At 35.5% G+C, this 22,624-nt stretch overlaps 1 protein-coding gene across 2 annotated transcripts in view; it reads right to left on the bottom strand.

The window, feature by feature from the left end:
* LOC150098110 (uncharacterized) overlaps nucleotides 1-22,624 on the bottom strand; it is a 186,023-nt gene that overhangs the window by 148,111 nt on the left and 15,288 nt on the right. Inside the window, exons 2-3 of one of the 2 annotated variants that reach the window (XM_090406006.1) lie at nucleotides 18,767-18,851; nucleotides 4,301-4,389 (exon numbers count right to left, since the gene is read on the bottom strand). In XM_090406006.1, the coding sequence (XP_090262132.1) occupies nucleotides 4,301-4,389; nucleotides 18,767-18,851 (174 nt within the window). The remainder of the gene's footprint in view (nucleotides 1-4,300; nucleotides 4,390-18,766; nucleotides 18,852-22,624) is intronic. The other variant, XM_090406007.1, reaches the window with a different exon arrangement.

Below are 22,624 nucleotides of genomic sequence, written 5' to 3'. Positions count from 1 at the left end.
CAGAAAGCCTGGACTGAGGGATGAATTCCCAATGATTGGAGTAGAGCTCGCATAGTACCCATATATAAAAAGGGAAATAAAACTGAATGTGAGAATTACAGAGGTATTTCCCTACTGAGTGTTCCTGGCAAGATCTATGCAAGTATACTTGAGAAACGGTTGAGAAGAATTGTAGAAGAAAAGCTTGGTGAAGAACAAGCTGGATTCAGGCCAAATAGAGGCTGTCAGGATCAGATCTTCACTTTACGACAAATAGTCGAGAAAGCATGGGAATACAACAAAGATCTGTATTTAAGTTTTGTCGATCTGGAAAAGGCATATGACAAGGTGCCAAGAGAGAAGCTATTCAATACGCTGCAGTTATATGGTGTCAATGGGGCATTATATCAAGCAATACTTAGTCTTTATTTGAGTTGTAAATCAGCAGTTAGAATTGAAGGAAGTACAGGAAGATGGTTTAATGTTAAATCTGGTGTGAGACAAGGATGTACATTATCCCCTCTGTTATTCATTATCTATATGGATCACATTATGAAGGAAAGTGGTATTAAACCTGATATCAAAATTGGAGATGTTAATGTCAGCTCTTTGCTTTATGTGGATGATGTTATACTTCTAAATAAATCTGCTACCAGTCTGCAAGATTCTCTGACTAAATTGAATAGCTGTTGTAATAGATATGGTATGAAGGTCAGCAATAAAAAGACAAAGACAATGAAAATAGGCAGAATCATTGAAAATGTCAACTGTGTTGTGAATGGAGAACCTGTGGAACAAGTAAAACATTTCAGCTATTTATTCACAATTTTTACTGAAGATGGTAAATTAATATAGAAATAGACAACAGAATCAGCAAAGTTGGTATGGTGGGAAGTCAATTGAATAAATTCATATGGATTAAGAGAGAAATTAGTCGGAACACTAAATTAGCTGTAATCAAGACAGTGTTCAAACCAGTTTTAACTTATGGATCTGAGAGCTGGATCAGAAGTAAAACATTTGACAAAAGACTAGATACCGCAGATATGAGAGTCCTGAGAAAGATTAGAGGCGTGAACAGATGGCATCAATGGCAATATCATATTAAAAATGAGGATATTAGGAAAGAACTTGACATTGTCAGCATCCAGGAATGCATTAGCAGAGCTAATCTCAGGTATACCACCTGAGATTAGCTCTGCTTAAATAGAATGGGAGAGGAAAGAGGTCACTTAAATAGAATGGGAGAGGAAAGATTAGCAAAACAAGTGTTCTCTGCCAGGTTGGCAGGAAAACGACCCAGAGGAAGATCAAGATATAGGTGGATTGATACGGTACAAAGTGCCTTAGACGATAGAAATATAAGATCTGATAATGTTGGAGTCTTGACAAGTAACAAACTGATTTGGAGGAAAATTGTAGATAGGAAGTTAGTAATGATGTAAATTTTTCATGCAGTACTGTCATATCCTGTACACCCCTTGAGGGTACATGGCAGGAATTTGATGATGATGATGAAGGTCAGTGTTAAAAAAAATAAAAAAAGACAATGAAAATAGGCAGAAGCATTCAAAATATCAACTGCATTATGAATGGAGGTCCCTATAGGTTCTCCAGAGAGTAAAACATTTCAGCTACTTTTTTTTAGCTACTTTTTATGATTTTTAGTGAATATGGTAAATTAAATATAAAAATAGACAACAGAATCAACAACGCTGGTATGGTAGGATGTCAGATGAATAAATTTATATGTAATAAGAGAGAAATTAGTCAAAACACTGAATCAGCTGCATACAACACCTTGTCTTGATCAAAGACTAGATACCACAGATATGAGAGTCCTGAGAAAGATTAGGGGGAATGAACAGATGGCATCAATGGCAATATCATATTAAAAACGAGGATATCAGGAAAGATCTTAACATTGTTAGCACAGCTAATCTCAGGTGGTATGGTCACTTAAACAGAATGGGAGAGGAAAGATTAGCAAAACAAGTGTTCTCTACCAAGTTGGGTAAAAGGTGCCTTAGAAGACAGAAATAGAACATCTGATAATGTTGGAGTCTTGACAGGTTACAGATTGATTTGGAAGAAAATTGTAGATAGGAAGTTAATAATGATGTAAGTTTTTCATGTAGGTACTATCATATTCTTTACACCCCTAGAGAGCACATGTCAGGAATTTGATGATGATGATGAAAGAATTTTTGAGACACCCAGGTGGACTGCTAAAACCCTGAGAAAGTCCTGAGAAAGATTAGGGGGAATGAACAGATGGCATCAATGGCAATATCATATTAAAAACGAGGATATCAGGAAAGATCTTAACATTGTTAGCAGAGCTAATCTCAGGTGGTATGGTCACTTAAACAGAATGGGAGAGGAAAGATTAGCAAAACAAGTGTTCTCTACCAAGTTGGGTAAAAGGTGCCTTAGAAGACAGAAATAGAACATCTGATAATGTTGGAGTCTTGACAGGTTACAGATTGATTTGGAAGAAAATTGTAGATAGGAAGTTAATAATGATGTAAGTTTTTCATGTAGGTACTATCATATTCTTTACACCCCTAGAGAGCACATGTCAGGAATTTGATGATGATGATGAAAGAATTTTTGAGACACCCAGGTGGACTGCTAAAACCCTGAGAAAGTCCTGAGAAAGATTAGGGGGAATGAACAGATGGCATCAATGGCAATATCATATTAAAAACGAGGATATCAGGAAAGATCTTAACATTGTTAGCAGAGCTAATCTCAGGTGGTATGGTCACTTAAACAGAATGGGAGAGGAAAGATTAGCAAAACAAGTGTTCTCTACCAAGTTGGGTAAAAGGTGCCTTAGAAGACAGAAATAGAACATCTGATAATGTTGGAGTCTTGACAGGTTACAGATTGATTTGGAAGAAAATTGTAGATAGGAAGTTAATAATGATGTAAGTTTTTCATGTAGGTACTATCATATTCTTTACACCCCTAGAGAGCACGTCAGGAATTTGATGATGATGATGAAAGAATTTTTGAGACACCCAGGTGGACTGCTAAAACAAGACACCTACCTTTCACAAACCCATGCTGACGTCAGAGTATCTGATGTCCATCTATCCAACCCTGCATTCTATTCTTAATCAACCTCTTCATAGTACCCTAACTACAACTGCAGATAGACAGACTGGTTTGTGATTTAAAATATCTGTCCTAGAACTATGCTTGTAGTGCTGTTTTGCCATCTTTCCATTTTTTGGAAACCTTTCCCACTACAAGACTTTCATTAAATAACTATATCAATGACATAGCAAACTCTTTTGCACATTAATAATATTTTATTAATGTGCAAAATTAATATTTTATCAGAATGTAATATTCTTTAAAAAAAATGTTGTTTACAATTTTTTAAATAAATTAAATTACTTCTTCAATCCTTGGAGATATCCTCTTAAATAAATCTGCTACAGGTCTTCAAGAGTTTACTGGTTAACATATTTGTTATAGATTAAATAATTTATAACAAATATGATATATGAAATAACACATTTCATATGAATTTCAAATGAAATTTGTACTCATCTTAACTAGTGTGACCATTTAGATGGTAACTTTGGACCTGTTCCTGTCTCTCCCCACTGAATATAGCTTAGAGTAAGCAACTTATCTGGTTTCTCATGAGATTTTCAGAAATGGAAGTTCATCACTGGTTTCCCTTTTAATCATGAAATGTATTTTTTGGTGTTGGTGTGAGAAAAATGAATACACTATGAATGCTGTCTTTACTAACCATATGAAAAATTTATAAAAATATGAAAGATTCTTCCCTTTCCCAAAGTTAGATGTAGACAATGTAGTTTACATCTAACTTTGGGAAAGGGAAGAATCTTTCAACACATCCATGACATTATTACCAGAATTTTTATTTAGTGAGAGAACCATGGTTACTGCCAGATGTCTGTCTAGCCTGTGTACATTTGATATGTATGCATTCTAAAATGACAGATTCCAAAATATTGTATGATCATTTTGGAATAATATTCACCAGATGCACCACCTCCCTAATAAATACACTAATGTTTACATTTTTGAATGTTTGTCACTGTATGCAATGACAACTGTTTCCTCCACTTATTTAGTTAACTTAGCCAGTATATTTAGTTGTCTGCTACCTAATTGTTAGATATTAGCCAGCAGGTCACTGTGATTATATGAGTTGAAACCATAACGAAAGCCTAATACTAAGGTGAAATTATTATTAAATAATTCTCATTTTTTATTAGTAGTAGCAATGATTTATTTGAGCCCTTTCCTAATAAAAAACTGAATCCTTACTTACATCACTGTACTGGGGGTTGCACTTGCACTTTGTATATTTTCACACGAACTGTGAATACCAAAACAAACCGAGTCTTCACATATGGCTTTCTGTTCAAATAAAATACAAATGTATTTTATTCAGATGAACTAAATACAGCTATGCAGCACTATAAAATAAATAATGTCTGTGTAGTTCATGTCATTAGTATACATAAAAACACTTGGACAATTAAGTGCTCAGTTATCTTAGTCAAAAACAGATCAATCACAATTACAGACTAGTTTGTAATGATAGATTAACAGAAGAGGGAAAAACTAGTAATCATGATAAAGTATTATTAAGGAATGTGCAAAAGAGTTAGCTATACCTTTGACCTAGTTATTTAATGAAAGTCTTGCAGTGGGAAAGATTCCCAAAAAGTGGAAAGAAGGCAAAACAGCACTGCACTACAAGCATAGTTTTCGAGGACAGAAATTTTTAATCAGAAACCAGTCTATATATTTGCAGTTGTAGTTAGGGTGCTGAAGAGGTTGATTAGGAATAGAATACAGGATTAAGTTGATGGACATCAGATACTTTCACAAACCCATGCTGACTGATTGTCATCATGGGTTTGTGAAAGGTAGGTGTATTGTTTTAGCAATCTACAGTATTTACATTTTATGAAAGAGCCAAATGTATTGAACAGGGGAGATTCATATACAGTGTATTCTTGGACTATGCAAAGGCATTTGATAGGTTACCTCATGACAATTTGGTGTACAAACTGAGGTAGACAGGGACAGATTGATTAAGTGAACTGGAGATTCTTTGAATGATGTCAGCAGTTGTATATGATAGAATAGTGTCTTAAAAAAAAATAAAAGGGGAGGGACTAGTAGTGCATCATCATCATCATCACAGGATTCTGTTTTTTAGGTCTCTGCTGTTTAACTTATTTGTTAATAATATTTCATGTGGATTTGTCTCTGGATCTTCAGCTCTCTGCTGAAGGTACAAAGTTGGGAAGAATTATAAGAATGCTACTGATGTTAATTCTTTTCAGGTTCAATTCAAACAGGCTTTTAGCTTGAACAAATGAGTTGGGTTAGTAATATTTAAAATAATCTTCTTCTAGTCTTTTTATCGCCGTTTATGGTTATAGGCCTCCCCACTTGCCTCCAATTTTTCTGTAGAAAGCTTCCTGATGCCAATATTCTCCTATCATCTCCACTAGGTTACATCCTTCTATCTTGTCTCTGGTCATCCAGGCATTCGTCTTCCATCATACAAATGCCACTGAGTAATTGTCCATCTATCGCTGTTCAACTGTGTGCAATATGTCCTTCCCATCTCCATTTTAATTTTAAAATCTCCTCCCCCATGTCCAACACTTTTGTTTCTTTTCTTATATCATAATTCCTTATTTTGTCTTATAGCTTCATGTTTAGCATGGCTCTCTTCATCCTGTGCTAAATTTTCCTCATTCTGTCCAGTATTTGTGTGGTTATTGGCCATGTCTCTGATCCATATGTCATAACTGGGATGATGCACTGGCTGAAAAGTGTTTGGCTCTATTATCTAGTTTTAATTTACTACATAGGAATTTTTTCAGTTTGCCAAAAACCATCCAACCTAGCTGAATTATTTTGATTTCTTCAGAAATATTTCTTTTTCATAATATAAAGGGTTCTTCCAAAGTATACACATTCTTGTATTTTGTTATCTGTGTTATCTTCTTCTGTTATCACAGGTTTCCTATGATATTTGTCATTATTGTAGTTTTTTCATGGTTTATGAATAATCCTACTATATTTGATACTGCATTTAATTCATTCATTATTTCTTCTAGTTCTCTTTTGTTGTTTTGCTATTACTACAATATTATCAGCATATCGAAAATGATTTAGTTTTTTTCTTGTGTTATGAAATAAGTGAAAACAGTAAAATAATTAAAAGAAAAAAGAAAAAGTGGCTGTGAGAGTAGTGTCAAAAACCAGCGAATGCCAGCAGAGAGAGAGAGAGAGAGAGAGAGAGTAATGTCAGTTTTATCTTAAAGTGAAAAACTGAAATCATGCTTACAGAAGATGATAAACTACTAATAACATTGTCCTGATAAACTATTATTAAGGAATGTGCAAAAGAGCCATTTATGCTTAGGGCTCTCACAGCCATGCTGACCAAGTAGCTTGATTGAGGACAAGGAAAATGAGCATCATGTTGAAATGGATATTGCATCAGAGAGTGTAATAGATTTAGAGCAAGAAATGAAAGGAGCAGTGAGAGATATGATGTGGAGATTCAATGATTTTTGGAGTGCAAAATAGAATGCTAAAGGAGTGTTTGCCTGGAGGAATGATAGTGTGTGACTATGACAATTAAGTAAAGTAAGAGAGTGGATGAGATGATTGTAATGACAGGTACAAATTACCTGAGAGGTAGCATGATTCAGGTGGTGAGAGATTTGAGGTTTATTCTTGAGAGGGAAGATAGTAAGCATGTTATCTAGATATGATAATGCAGAGCTGAGGAGAAAAGCATCTATAATGAATGGCATAAGAGCAAGAATGTGGTGGATTATGTGGATGCTCGTAGTGCATCCGAGGATAAAAGAGAGCTCTATGCAAGAGACAGATTGCATCTGAATAAGGAAGGACATAGGCATCTGGAGAGAGAATGTTGTTCTTGGGACAAGTGAAAGTATTAGTGCAGGGAATCTAGAGTTGTCAGGGTGGATGGAAGCAAAGATGGCCACTTTTGGGAATAGACACTGGGGAGATGGGGAGAGAGGTAGTATGGTGTTATGCAGAGCCAAATGGAGTCTGGAAGGAATAATAATAGATACAGAAATACTGACAATGCATTGATATTTCCTTATACAAATACCAGGAGAATCAGGAATAAAGCAAATGAATTGATGACACTGACAGCATCAGCTAGTCCAAAGATCATCGGGAACAATGAAACACAGTTGAAAGAAGATTGTACACTGACAAGAATAGAAGTACAAGGGTATAGTGTATTTTGACGGGACAGGAAGGGCAAATGTGGTGGTGGAATATTGCTTATGATAAGTGATGAGCTGTGTCCTCTCAGAGCAGAGGATTTGGAAGGAAATGCATTAATGGTTTTGCAAGTATATGGTGTGCAGCGGAGATGGACAAGACACGATATTTAGTGGGATGTTGCGATTGACCAGGCAATATAGAGTGAAGAGTAGGAAATTTTAAGGCAGTTGAGTTTGGCAAGTGCAAAATAAGTGCTCATTATGGGAGATTTTAATTACAGCAGCATAAAGTGTGAAGAGGAAACACCATGTAATAGTAAGGGAATAGAATTTCAGGAATTCTTAAGGGTCAAATGTCTTAGGCAACATGTAATAGAAGGAACATGAGGCTCAAGAGTTTTGGATTTGGTTCTGGCATCAGAGGTCCTGATTTTAACTGAAATATCATCCCTATCCCAGCTGGAGATAGTCACCAAGCAGTCTAACCTATCTAACCTAGAACATCTTTGCTTCCATATCTGACAACTCAAGTTTTCCTGCACTAATACTCTCACTTGTTCTAAGCAGTTAATTAACCTATCAAATCCAATCTATATTAATATACATAAGTTAATTCCAATACATTTATTAAATTCAATAGGATTTAATAAGAAACCTGGCCTTTTACATCATCTGCTAATTTTTTATAATCAAGCATATAGTTTGAAGTACCTGCTCTTAAACGATTATCCAAATGTGAGTCTGTAAGTTGAAATCGATATTTTGATTTCAAATATGCCATATTTGAAAATAGGGTCTCACAGTTGTATCTAGTTGCACAATATGAATTATTGTGCAACTTTTTCTCAGAATAGGAAAAGTATTTCTATCTACTAACTTCCAGAAAATTTTGTCATCATGATGAGCTTTTAAAATTATGTCGTTTTGTAAATTAATTATATCCATTTCCAAGTCACATTGATAACTAGATGACATCAACAACTCAAACTACCTATGATCAGTGGTCTCTTGTCTTAATAGGCACAAATAAAGCAGTTTACAATAATTTCTCTGAGGGCGCACTAAAAATTCACTGTGGGCACTGCGTTGCCGACTCCTGTTATAAAGCATTTGGATGTCATATTGCTGGTTTTCAAATCCATGTTTTTTTTCTAACCTTTCATAAATGGTATTTTAATTCATTAATTATAAAAATAAAAATTCTCTTCCCATTGCTGACAGGTGGTGGGTATTGTAAAAAAATAACCTGTTCTGTTGTAATTAGTGGAATGCCCAACACATTACATAATCTGTTCCAAATATGCAGAGCAAGAGGGCAGCTGTAGAATGCATGTTCTACTGTTTCCAAATGGTAACAGATGTCACAGATTGGATCTCCAGTGTTAAAGTACCTCCATTTGGTGGCACTGACTGGAAGGTGGCCATATGCAATTCTCCAAACAAGATCCTTCCTATTAGGAAGGATCTTGCTTGGAGGGTACCCTTGGAACTTCAAGTTATGAAACAAAATATTGTTGTCAGTACCCAACGGTGGAACTTCGCAGCAAAAAAAATTAACCCAGCGTTAGAAAGGTGGGGTGTCACAGACCCCAAAGATTTTAAATTGACTAACTTTTTAACAATGTGTGGCAGTGAGTCTTGCCTCAGTATAGCTTCCACTCCCACATAACCCACTACTCGACGCAATAGATGACGGGCTGTTACGCGCAAGCAAGTTTAGTGTGCAGAGGTGTCAAGTGTGCTGGGGTGTCCATCAGACCCCATCTTACCAAAAGTGCGACTATATTTACTTCTGAAACATAAGTTGTTTTCATGTATATTCTACTAAAATATTATCGTTACTGCTGTCTCTTCTATATTTTTACATACCAACTATAAGCAAATATGTTTTCGTAAATATTTAGAGGGTATTTTGAGAACAATATCTTTTTTTTACCAGATGAGTTACGAGCAGAAAGAACAGAGGTTACATCGATTATAGATGACGCTTTGACAGATGAGGAGCCATTTAGCAGAGATGATAGTGAAATTGATTTAGAATTAGTCAGTAACCATGAGTCTGATACAGAACAAGACTGTGAGGAAGAATCTTCAGAGGATGAATCCACTAATATTGATTAAAAAGATATGGATTTCTATAATACACTACATTATTTGGATGGGTCTGTGGGACCCCACCTTACCACTTTTGTTACATTTCCAACCTCACCAGCACCAGTTAAAGATTTCTTTTTACCAAATTTTACTTTTTTTAATGGAAAGAATGTCAATTCCAGAGTGTTTTAGCAGTCTTAGAGTTAAGCACAGAATATTGTAGTATTCAGGAACAATCTCAGTTTTTGAGCCTTTATAATCATTAATTCCAAAGAGGGGAAGATGAAAACCCAGGTAGTACTGGAGAGGGTCTGCATATGTATGATTAGTTTGCAATATTTTATGGATTTTTGAAGCTGTATTGCTTAAATAGCAGAATTTCAAGAATGGAAGTCCAAATTCTCCATGCTTCATTGATAGTTGAAGAAATTCCTTTTTAACTTCTTGGTATCAGCTGGGCCAAAAAAATTGCAGAGGTTTACTACATAATTACTTTTCTTCAGCTTCTGTGATGTCTGTAATATTTATTGTGTACAACTGAGCAGGAAAGATTATGGTTTTGAGTACTATGGCTTTAGAAGAAAAGGAGAGTGGCCCTATTTTCCAGTCTTCTAACATTTCCAAGTTCTTGGACTGGTAATATTGGGTAAGTGGAGAAGGGAATTCCAAGTATAATGAGGGGTTCTCTCTTTGGGGTTAGTCCAAAAGGAAGGTCTCCAAGATTCCACTTTCCATAAACTTTTCATTTTGTCTTGTCTGCATTAAGAATTAACTTTTGCTGAATTTTTCCAAAATACCAAAAAATATATATATGGAATCATTATCCTTCAAAGTTCCGACTACATCATCAGCATATGCTAATACCTTATTTTTCTTTTTAGTTGAAGGAACTGTTATTCCTCACACAGCATGTATATTGTTGGCATGTTGTAAGAAAGATTCAAGAACCAATGGAAAGAGCAGTGGACTGAGAGGGCAACCTTGCTTGACTCCTTTTTGAATTTTTACTGGGTCTAACAGGAACCCATTAACTAGGAGGTGGGTGGTTGAATTGGCATAGGCTCCTTTGATAACAGACAACAGTTTTTAACCTACACCAATTGCTGGAGGATGTGGAATAGAAAAGGATGCCGGACATGATCAAATGCTTGAGTAAGGTTTACTGATAGCACTGCCATCGACAGCTTTTTTGTGTTAACTAAGCGGATTAGATCACATAGCAGAAATAGATTCAATTCTACTGCTCGACCTGGTACTCCATAAACCTGTGTGCGGAAAAATATCTTGTAGCCAGTATTAGATAGAGAAATAGGTCTCCAGCTGCTGATTAAGGTGTGATCTCAATTAAGTTTAGGAATGAGGACTAAACTTAATAGAAATTACTATGGCTTGCTACAAATTCACTTGGTATGTGTCCTGATGAGAGAAAAGAATTAAATAGTGTCACTAGAATGGGAAGAATAAAATCCCCAGCCTCACGGTAAAGTTCTATCCCTAGACCATCAGGTCCTGGGGATTTTCTTGTCTGGCATTCTTTATAGGCTGTGGTAACTTCAGATGCTGTAATGGGGCTGTCAAGCCCATCTTGGATATGAACAGGAAAGTCATTAATGTTCCAAGAGTTATGATTTCGAACAGTACTATTGTCTTCAAACAGATTTTTGTAGTGTTTTTGAAAGGAGTCAAAGATGTCTTTAGTGGTAGACATATCTTCTCCATCAACACAGATTTGAGTGACAGTCCTTTCTTTGCAAAATTTTGTAAATTGTCTATTGAAGAATGCAGCTGAAGGGCTATCTGCTGTTGTATTCTTATCTTAAAATTTCGGTTCTTCTACTTGTATCTACCTTTCCAGTTCTATCTCTTTGTTAATGTTTCTAATGATGTTGCTGCATTCTACACCATTGCATTGGTTTGTTACAAACCAACTTTTCTTTTTATACAGTGGGAGTCTCTTCAGTGGGAGCCAGACCCAGAGGTGATACTAAGGTGGAAATGATGCAGAAGTCATATTTTCATATACAAGTTGCCAAAAGGTGTCACACCTTATTATTAAATTACTCTGGATTAGAGAAAAGTCATTGGAAGTTTTTACACTTGGTTATGCTATAAATTAAAATACCAAGAAATTATATATTTGGTTTAATCCTTTGTTTGCTCACAATTGGATAAAGAATTAAACAGCATTGTAAAATCGAATTAAGAATGACAAACAAGAAGGTTGTCACTAATGCACGAGAAAGAAATCGCAGAACTTTGACAGCTAATAATGCTTAGAGCAGTGCTTCCCAAATTTATGGATGTAAAGGCCCCTTTGGGAAAATTAAAATATTTCATGGCCCCCATCGAAAAAAAAATTCGTAATACAGACATATATTATTTATATTATCATAATATTTATTGTATTTATATTAAATACAAAACATACACAGCAAATATGGCAAAAATCAAATGCAAATATTACATTTTTAGCATCTTACATACACATTTGACATGGCACACTTAGTCTTAAAACATTTTAAATTTGTTTTTATTATTTCATGCCCCCCCCTCAACAAAACTAATGGCCCCAAGGGGACCGTGGCCCACAGTTTGGGAAGTAGATATTGCCTTGTAATAATAAAGCTGATGTAGATATTGCTTTGTGTGAGTTGGTGTTTGGTAGACATCTAATTCTACTTCCACCATTTTATTTTTTTTTTTAATTTAAATAAGGACATCCAAGAAAAGATAGTTTGTTATCCTTCTCAATCTCCAGCTTAATCTTAGTGTGGGGATTATTCACCATTTACATATTGCCACACATATGGTTTTTTTTTTTTACGGTCACTAGTGCCAAAATTTCACTTATATTTCTCCATAAACAAACTGGCGAAAGGGGAAGATAGCAAGAATCCCATCATTGAGCCATATTTTTATAGATAAAACTTTCCTTTTCAAGTAAAGAAGGAAAATTGAAGCAGTGGTGGAAGTGATGTGTTACTGGTGGAAAGAGAGCTGCAATAATACACTGACTCCTCAACCAGAACATTAGTAAATAATGACACACATTCAGATTGGCTAAAATATCTGAAGGTGAAACTTGGATATCTGCAAGCTTCTCTATGAGCTGAGTTCTTTTAAACATGTATCTGAGTGTCCAGTGAGCATGTTAAGGAGTATGGATAAATACTTAGAAAGAAGGTAGGTAGGTGATCTTATGCCATCTGCTATTGGATGCAAAGGACCAACAGATATATGGGGATTCCATACTGTCTATGGGTGACAGAGGTTTTAAGTTGTTACAATTGTGCTGGAGATCAGATCATTACTTTCAGATGGAGAAAATCAAGTAGGATCAGTGTTTCTGAATATGTGAAAGAGTATGATAGCACAGAGGAGATCTTGGCATCATAATCTATGCTGTTTAATGTAACTGTGGAATTTCTAATACCCACATTCAGAATAATGATGTCATGTAGGGTAACTGAAAAACCAAAACCATTGCTCAAAATTGCAGATTTTATTTGGTTGGACTAATAATTGCAAAGATTAATAATCATCTTATTTACTGGTAGGGACTTTGTATTTCCATATCTGATATTGCATAGGTGATGGCATTTCTTCGACAAATGGACTTTTTCAACACTTGTTTCTACAGACAGATGTCTAAGATTTTTAGAATGCATGCAGCCTATGGCACTCCACATGCCTAGGATTAGTGAACTGGCCAAAATGTTATGCAAATAATAAAGAACTAGGCTTTAAGGATGATTATTACTATCATCAGACTTCCATAGTGTCAAGAGACTCATTACAGGAGGCTCCACTCTCTCACACACACACAGCTCATCATACCAAGATTTAAATGCATTCCAATTGCCCACCACTCTTCACACAAAAAACCTACTACCTACTCTCATCCATTAGCTCAGAACATCTTTAGAGCTTCCAGGGATGGCTTTTTGTTCTCCCTGGTTTCGAGCCTTTCTGAAAAATCTCATCCACATTAATCTAGTAATTATCCTTTACAAACTTATCCATCTTCATGCTCAACATTCCAGAGACCCAAACCTTCTTACTCAATTGTCTCTAAACCATCTCCAGCATCTCTTCATCCTTTTGAAAGCCAGGCGACCAAATCTGTGCACAGTAATCTATGTGCAATCTGATCAAAGCCTTAATCATAACATCCTTACTTCAACATGCCAGTGTTCACCACGTCATTGCCCTAACCTCACAATTTTAGCAAAATGTCAATCTCCTCTAAGATATCCCATCTTTGCTTCTTCTCAAATTTTAAACCCTTCCACTTTGCTACACTGAACTGTCAATCCCGCTCATTTGCCCATCTCCTGCAAGGCTATAACATCCATTCTACTCCTCACAGTTCTCCCTAACTTCACATCATCTGCAAACAATATATCACCATTCAAGCCCTTTCCAATGTCATTTACATACAAATTAAACAACAGACTCCCTGGAGTACACCACTAGTGACTTTCCTCTTCTGGGATATCACTCCCTCCATACACAACTTGTGATACCTATCAGACAGCCAATCCAACCTCATCTGTTCCAATTTAATTACAAGCTTATCATGTGGTAATCTGTCAAAGCCCTTTTCAAAATCTAAATATGCTACTATGTATGCATCACCCTTATCCAATGCATCTGTCACCTTGTTATAGTAAGCAAACAGATTACTAAAACACAATCTTCCTTTAGCAAACACATGCTGTCCATCAAAGAGAATTCTGCTGCTGTCAACCTGGTTCTGAAACCTGATCCTCACTAGCAAAATTTTCACCTGGACCACAACTCCAGATAAGGAGATTGGCCAATAATTCAAAGTCTTGGTCTTATCATCACCTGTATGAAGCAAAACAATTTTTGTCCTCTTCCATTTCTCTGGAATCTAAGTTATTGCACACAATAAGTTATTGCCACTCATCTTGTGCTGCCTTCACAATGACTTTTTCTTCCCACTGCATGCTTCACCTCTTCAGTAATCCATTTTACACCCACTTTATTTAATCTTTTGACCTTTGGAATATATTCAGACATTGCTATAGTTCCTGAGTAGGGACTAAACAGCACTGATTTCCATCCCATCCAATTCCTCATTCAATAATATAGCTGCAAGTCACCTCACAAATTTGTCACAATCATCATGGTTCCACACATATATCTCTTTCTCACAGAAGTCCTGATATGGCTGGCCACCACCAAAGTGATCACTTTCACAAACTGGAGGAAGAGTTGGCATCTTCTTTACAATAATATCCTCTGATGAGATCTCATCTAAGACCCTCGATCCTCATGTATCCCTGTTATGTACTGCCCGAGATAGCTGTCCCTCAAAAACACATGCAATTCATTCTCTTTGCTTTCAGATTGTCTTTTATTCAAATCTATATTATTATATTTGAAACCACCCATAAGGACTATCCCTCTCTTAAATAGCCAGACATTTCCTTCCTATATACATATATTTACATTACCTATACATTTCCTTCTTACTGCTCTTCGCATTACCAGGTCTGTAGCCACACCCCTACTAAACATTTCATCCTGTCCATCCACACCTCACACCATACTGCTTCAAAACCAATGTCAATATTTGCTCCTTGCATCCAAGGGCATAACTCTGCTACCATCAACAGCACTCCTTTCTTTCTGTCTTTACAATAAACTGTATATCACTCCATCTCTATCTTGTCAAAACAATTTTTAGACAAATGAATTATATCATTGCAACAATTTTATTCCCCTTATTTCTATTATTTCTTAGTATCTGCAAAAGTAAGCACTAGCTGATTTCTATAACAAGTCCCACTGACTATACTTCTCGAATATCACTTCTACATCCTTCTCTCCCAAACCATTCCTGTCATCGCTGATATTATACTTCTCCCCGGATCTAAATGTTACCTCCACATCTCTGACTATCTTAATCCTTTCTTGAGCACTCACATATTCTTTCCTGTAACCATCATCTACAATTCTCACACTGTGTCCCTTGTCCACCCTCTCACATTTTCCTTTATGTCCGTCTTGCATTCCCTCTTTCTCATTTTCTTCACTCATGCCACTCGCTTCTCCATTTAGAAACTCTCTTACCCTACTCTCCTGCTCTTGAAAATCACCTCTTGCTTTCTCAAAGTCTTTCATTCACTTCAATCAATATCATTTCTTTCTCCAGATTATTCACACCAAATCCATTGAAATGTAGCCCATCTCTTTCATACAGCCCCATCCATCCCTCAAATTCATCCCACACATTCACAAAACGAAATCCTTTCTCCTCACACAAATATGCTAGCATACCATTCATAATCTTTGCTTACCTTCTCAACTCATCACTATCACACCTAGGCAACAAGTAGACTATCTTATCATTATCTTTACCTACCAACTGTTATCCTTTACACTCATCATGATTAAGAATGATGAAAGAAAATAGAAAGAAGAACTAAGGATCTGGTGTTCAGACAATTCCTTTTAAATGGTTATTCAAGAATATTACTGAATAAGCATTTAAAACTGTTATTCTTGATAAACCAGCTCATGCATCTCTGGAAATTAAGTATAAGCACACTATTTCTCTAACTTGTATGGGAGGAATGTCAAGAAAATCAGCACATCTTTTAAGAACAGTAAACATCTTAACTACCTTTAAACCTGTCCACATCTTAACAAAACTTCCTACATTCATCTAAAGAACAATGTTCCATTTGTAAAGTACCCTGGGTTATATAGGATCCCATGTTCTTGTTACCATCTTTACATCAGTCAGATGAGGGAGATATTTCAAAATCTATATGAAACAGCATGATAGGCGACTTAGAACATAAAAGTTATGGATCTGAGAAATGAGTTAGAAACAAAGCACTTGATCAAAAATTGAGGATATAATATACTGAAAGGCAGACAAATAGATGAGTACTAAAAAGGATCAGGAGAACTTTAAGGCTCTCTCTCCTTAAGGATATGGACAGAAGAAAGTTGAAATACTTTGGACATAATGAAAGGGTAGAAGGAGGATTTCTTAAAACAGTAATAGAGGGCAAAGTTCCTGGCAAAAGAGGAAGTGGTAGACTGTCAATGAGATGGATGGATAGTGTGACTGGAGCTACTAATCTTCAGAGAGTTGAAGCCTCTAGAAAAGCATATAACAGGACCACCTGGCAAGGACTGATGTGGCACAATCACTGAGCAACTGAGTAACCATATGGCACATCAGTGTTTCTCAGAACTTTCATTTTTATAGTCTGTAAACTTTGGATGGATGAATCAAAGTTTACAGACTATAAAAATGAAAGTTCTGAGAAACATTAAGGGCCTAAACAGATGGAATCAATCGCAAAATCATATTAAAATTGAAAAGATTAGGAAGGAACTTGGCATTGTTTGCATTCGAGAATTTGTGTAAGCAGGACCAACCTAAGATGGCATAGGAATAAGATCCAGAGGAAGACCAAGGTCTGGATGGATTGATTCAGTCAGAAGTGCCTTAAAAGAATAAAATGTTAGATATGACAATGTTGGAGTGCTGACAAGTAATAGACTAATTTCGAGGGAAACTGCTGACAGGAAATTAATAATAATATAATTTAATCATGTAGTGCTGTCATAGTAGCCTGAACATCCCTTCGGGGGTACATACCAGGAAATTTATGATGATGATTAGTGACAGTATTTATCTAACTTATCAAAATATTAATTACTAAATGGGAATGGATAAAGTTTTCCTCTGAGAACTCTGAATTTAATATTTATGAACAAATTGTAAAAAACATGTTACTTTTAAGAGGTTGCATTGATGTTCATTAATTTTTCAGCAGTAGTTTTTATTTTTGCAATTGTGCAAAACAGTCAAATCTGTCAACTTGAATTCACAATAATTCTGCTTGTATAGGAGCAAATATAAATGGTATAATCAGACTATAATGGATATTTTTCTATGCTTGTATTAAAATCATTCTATAATTAAGTTACTCGTATAACTCAGACTGAGTTACCATATAATAAATGCCTTAAAAGATTTCTGCAATACTGAGAATGGCCTTTACTGGCAGAAATTAGGCAACAGTGATGGTTCCATTGAATAAGGCCATGATCAGATTACATGCAGACTACTATGTTCAGAACTGCTCATTAAGATTCAGAAGGATAATACTTTAGAGTGGGTAAGGAGGCAAGTAACAAAAAAAGGATCTCAGGACTGTGAAACAGCAAACATAAGGGTAGATGAGATCATGTTAGGTGGTTGTGTCATTTGGAATTAGGGATGAAGTGCATCTAAGGCTATGAAGGTAGTCTATTACATCTGTTAATTGAGCCAGAGTGTGTTCCTCTAGCTGATTTGTTCATTTTACAATGAAAACTCTGCTTCCTTTAATTCAATATTTCAACCTGATTTTGCATTTTCATTGACTTAATTAAAGAGTTTGACTATTATGTTGCTTGGCTGAGTAAACTTCCTATGAGGAACTGGAAGGTTTGTAGCAAAAATAAGTAATGAAAAATGAACAGAACTGAAGTATCTAAGACCTTTGGTGGCAACAAGAACATACTTAGACAATATAATGCAGCACTTTGGTATTTTCAAACTAACAGCGAATGATCTGCGACAACTGTGATTTTGTTTGGCAACTGGCCTTTCATATACAGGGCAGTTTACATATCCCAGCAGTATGGTAAAACAAGTTACCTGCAAACATACAGGAACTCTGACACATTTGCATCATCACATTCGCACTTCCATATATAGCATCCAGGACTTATTGTGGAAAGCCCACTCTACATTAAGCAGCCATTTACTTAATGAAGAATAACAACTTTGCAGGGATGACCTGTCCAGCTAACACAATGCCCATGATACATCTTAAACTTATGATGAAATATGGTGTCAGAGGAACCACTTGCCAAAGAAAAATTTGCTTCTCACCTTATCTCTGATTCAACTTCAATGAATAATATCCAGTTCTTTCCCTTCTTATAATATAGTAAAAAAACTCCTCTACATCTATCCTTATAAAATCCTTTCACTACTTATATATCTCTACCATATTGCTCCTCCTCTGTCTATGATGATATTAAGAAGTAATAAACAATTATTCTAGTAACATTATCCCTCTCAATTTTTTATGAAAACAAATAATAGTGAAAGTAGTGTTTAAAAAAAAGGCAAAAAATAAATAAAAAATACAGACAGAGCACCACATTGGTGATGCAGCACAGTTTGTCTGGCAAGAGGAAAACCTATGAAACCTACAAAAAAATGAATTAGGTTTTTTTTCTTCTTCTTTTCTCCTATGTATTCGATACCACATGTAATTAGTATACAAGTGATCAATAAGTAGCGATGAATATTACCATATTCATAAATATAGAGAGCAATCCAAAAATTCAGAACTTACATTTTCATAAATAACTTCATCTGCAGAAATTACACTCCACTCAGAACTGCTATCAGATTCTTTATTAGACATGCTGGTATTGCTCCTGAAAAAAATAAAATAAAATATATAAAATAAAATAAGCAGAACATTCATCATACTGAAGTTTTTTTTTCCAAAAAAAAACTAATTTTAATGGACCACTTTATTTATAATCTCTCTCTCTCTATCATTTATGAAATAATATAAGAAAATCTATTTTTGCAATACTGTAACGTAAGTGCATCAAAAGAAGTCTATTGCATGTCTTGGGCCTTGTAGTTTAGTATCAAGATCCTGCTACAAAATAATAATAAAAAATATAGTATTGTACTTATTTAAGGTAGAGGTCACACCTTCCTCAGCCACCTGAACAATCAACACAAACACAATTCACAACTGAACTGAAAGCCAGAATACACTTCCATTACTAGATACACTTCTCATCACACGTCTTCCTTCCAGAAGACTTTCCTTCACTGTTTACCATAAACCTGGGTATCATTTAACACACTAAAAAACAGAACTTGAAGCTCTGATTTAATTCACATGTCAGAGCTTTAAATCTCTGACATTGAATTAAAAATTATCAGCAATACTTTCCTGAAAATAGGCTACAGCAAAAATACTATCAACACAATTCTTCACAAGACTGCATCTAACAGTAGAAAAAAATAAATAAATGAGATTACAAATGAAGATCCAGAGGCAAGTGACAAAGATTGTGGCAGGTCTATGGAATGCTCCCTATGAGAACAAATTGATGATCTGCATAATTTCCAAGTGACTTCACATCACTTGGAAATTATGTAGGAGTGTGGTTAGCGAGGGTGTTAGGACTAGATTTTTTGCTTGGACAATAATGAATGGGTTGCCATAGGTGGCTGTGAGTGCTTCATCATTGAACAAATTTAAGCAGAAAATATAATAGGTATTGTGTGAATAACGGATCTCCAATGATGAGACTTCTGACTCCAGAAGACTCATCATGACTTCACCTTCAACTTCAGGTTCACCTTTGGTGAACCTGAAGTTGATACGTACATAGATACATACAAAAACTAATGTATCTGAAGCAGATACAGATTCACTATCATTAGTAACAATTTGTTAGATGAAATAAACAGTATTAAGGAAATTTGTGTGTTTTTTTTTCTTGTTTCTCTTGATTATACTATAAATTAAAGATGCCAAGAAATTATATTCTTGGTTTAATCCTTTATCCAAGTGTAAGCAAACAAACTCTGCACATGAATTATCTTCACGACTGGGATACTTGTATAATGAAAAACACACATCCATTCAAGTGTGTATAATGCTGTGCATTATGGGAAGGGCTACTACCCAGACCAATTTAGACTTTTATTGAGGTGAAAAAGTAAAGGGGTGTTCATCATTGCCAGTAGTACATGGTTGCAAGAGAGCCTGATAGTATTAGGAGAAAGGAAAGATAGTTGGATAGTTTGAGGGAAAAAAAAAAGGCTTCAACTCTTTTATATCATCATGTGACAAAAGGCTCTCATTATTTTTATTTTTCAGCAGCCTCATGCAGCTGAACAACCAAAAGACCACTTGAAACTAGAACAAAGAAATGACTAATACCCGAATGGTTAGCCTTATCTAAATTAACTGCCTTGAGCTGGCCTTCTCTGCCTGGGATTGCATAAGACACTGGTAGAGAAAGCCATAAGAGGATGGAACCATTTAAAAAAACCTCTCATAGTAAAACAAGACAGAATTTTATTCTCCCCCTGGTGAATACCACCAATCCAAAAATTTGGTATCTCCAAGAGTGCTTCTTTCTAAATACAAAAATTGTCTGACTGAAAATAAAATTTCCACAATACAATATTGTAAAACATTTAATATGCCGTATGATGTTGCTGCATTCTATACCATTGCATTGGATTGCTATGAACCAGCTTCTCTCTTAATACAGATCCTTCAACTTTTTTTTTCTTTTTAGGAAAGCCTGTTCTTTTCCCCATTCAATCGTATTCTGTTTTACTACTTGTTTGAATTTCAATCGTGCATCTCAGTTCAAAGTAACATTATTCCAGTTTAAACAGAGGGTCTGGAGTTTGGTTGAAAAGATCAATGAGAAATCTCCATGGTACAGAACTGATCTCTACTTGTTCTATTTAAATTCCAGCGGAATTTAAATAGAACCGGAACATGATCTGACATGTTAATATCAAGATGTTTTATCTGAATTATCCTATTTATAAGGGAAGAAGAGAGAAAACTTTGATCAAGATGAGTACCAATACCTTGATTGCATGGACATTTAAGCTTGAAGATTAGGTTTACAAATTCTCCATATGTCTGCTAGTTGACATTGTCAAGACATATTTTTAACTGCATATCCCACTTTGGTTGTGTCCTCCTATTTTGTCTAATGTGGGATTTTCTGGTTTCATCAGTGGGAGCCAGACCCACAACAGATACCAAGGCTAAAGTAAAAATATGTCAATGTAAAAGTCATATATTTTCTATGTACAAGTAGTGTATCACCTTATTATTAAATTACTCTGGATCAGAGATAAATGTTGCAAGTTTTTTTTTTTTTTTTTTTTTTTTTTGCTGGGTTATACTATAAATTAAAGATGCCATGAAATTATATTTTTGGTTTAATCCTGTATCCAAGTGCAAGTAAACAAAAATTATGCATGAAGTATCTTCATGACTAGGCTACTTGTATATAGAGACTAATGACCTCACATCAAAGTGAAGTCATTAGTCTCCTGCAATTGCCTGAGTGTCCTGCAATTCAAAGTAAAATTCCTTTCAGATATGTATAATGATATGCATTATGGGAAGGGCCACCTTCACTATCTTGGTTTCCTGATATTGGGCACGACTCTTGTTTGACTGGGCAACAGTCAAGCCAGTATTTATCTTTAAGTTGGTTAGGTTTTGTCACGTGTCAACCACCACTCCTTGACCCGAATTCAGCCGCTCCTATGCTGTTTTCAGCTGATTCACCCAATGCAGTTGCTGTTTGAGAACTCCATATCTGGCTACCCTCAATTTACTTTGCTGCAGTTTACTCCATAATTAACATCAATAGATGCAAACTCTTTATAGCTTCTGATGTGGTTCACATCTAATGGAATATCATTTTCACTATTGGATGCATCTGGCTTATTTCTGATTGAATGCTTAAGCCAAAGTGAGCAAATCAGTTTTGAATGGTCTTGTTGCTTCTTCCTTACCTGCTATTGGCCATAAACTGTATTGTTTGTAAAAGATTAACTTTTGTGTTTGCTTAGCCTGCTTTCAACCTTTAGTGAGGTCTCATCAGTGGGAGCCACACCCACCAGGGATACCAAGGTTGAGGTAATATAGAAGTCATTGCTGATCCAGAATAATTTAATAATAAGATGATATACCCTTTCACTACTTGTATATGGGAAATGCAGGGTGTCCACAAATGTTTACCCTAATTTCAACTGGCTATAATATTTTAACAATGAACTAACTGAATAAATTTTGTTGCAGGTAAACTTGGACACTCAAAGTTTCCATACTGCTATCTTCAGTATACTGCTTTTGCCACCAGGAGCACTGCTGATGATTTTCTTTAAAAATGGCTTCAGTACAGGAAAAAGCCCAATGTGTTCTGTGGCTAGCAGAAACAATAAAATAGAAAACATATAGCCCTATGCCTATATGTTTTCTGTGTGTGTTCTCCTGGTTGGTTTGCCTGATTGCAGGATGAAATATCCGTGTTTCCAGAAGGGAAAAATTGAAATACCCTGCTACCCCCCCCAACAAGACTGGTTAACTCATTCTCAGTTGAAAAGTCCAGATAAAAGTTCTTTGGATCCTAGACAGGAT

This window comes from Typopeltis vanoorti, chromosome 16, assembly GCF_054136105.1.
Source record: "Typopeltis vanoorti isolate ZY-2024b chromosome 16, IOZ_Tvanoo_1.0, whole genome shotgun sequence".
Lineage (NCBI taxonomy): Eukaryota > Metazoa > Arthropoda > Arachnida > Uropygi > Thelyphonidae > Typopeltis > Typopeltis vanoorti.
Note: the sequence above shows the minus strand (reverse complement) of the source record. Positions and strands in the feature narration are given on the sequence as shown.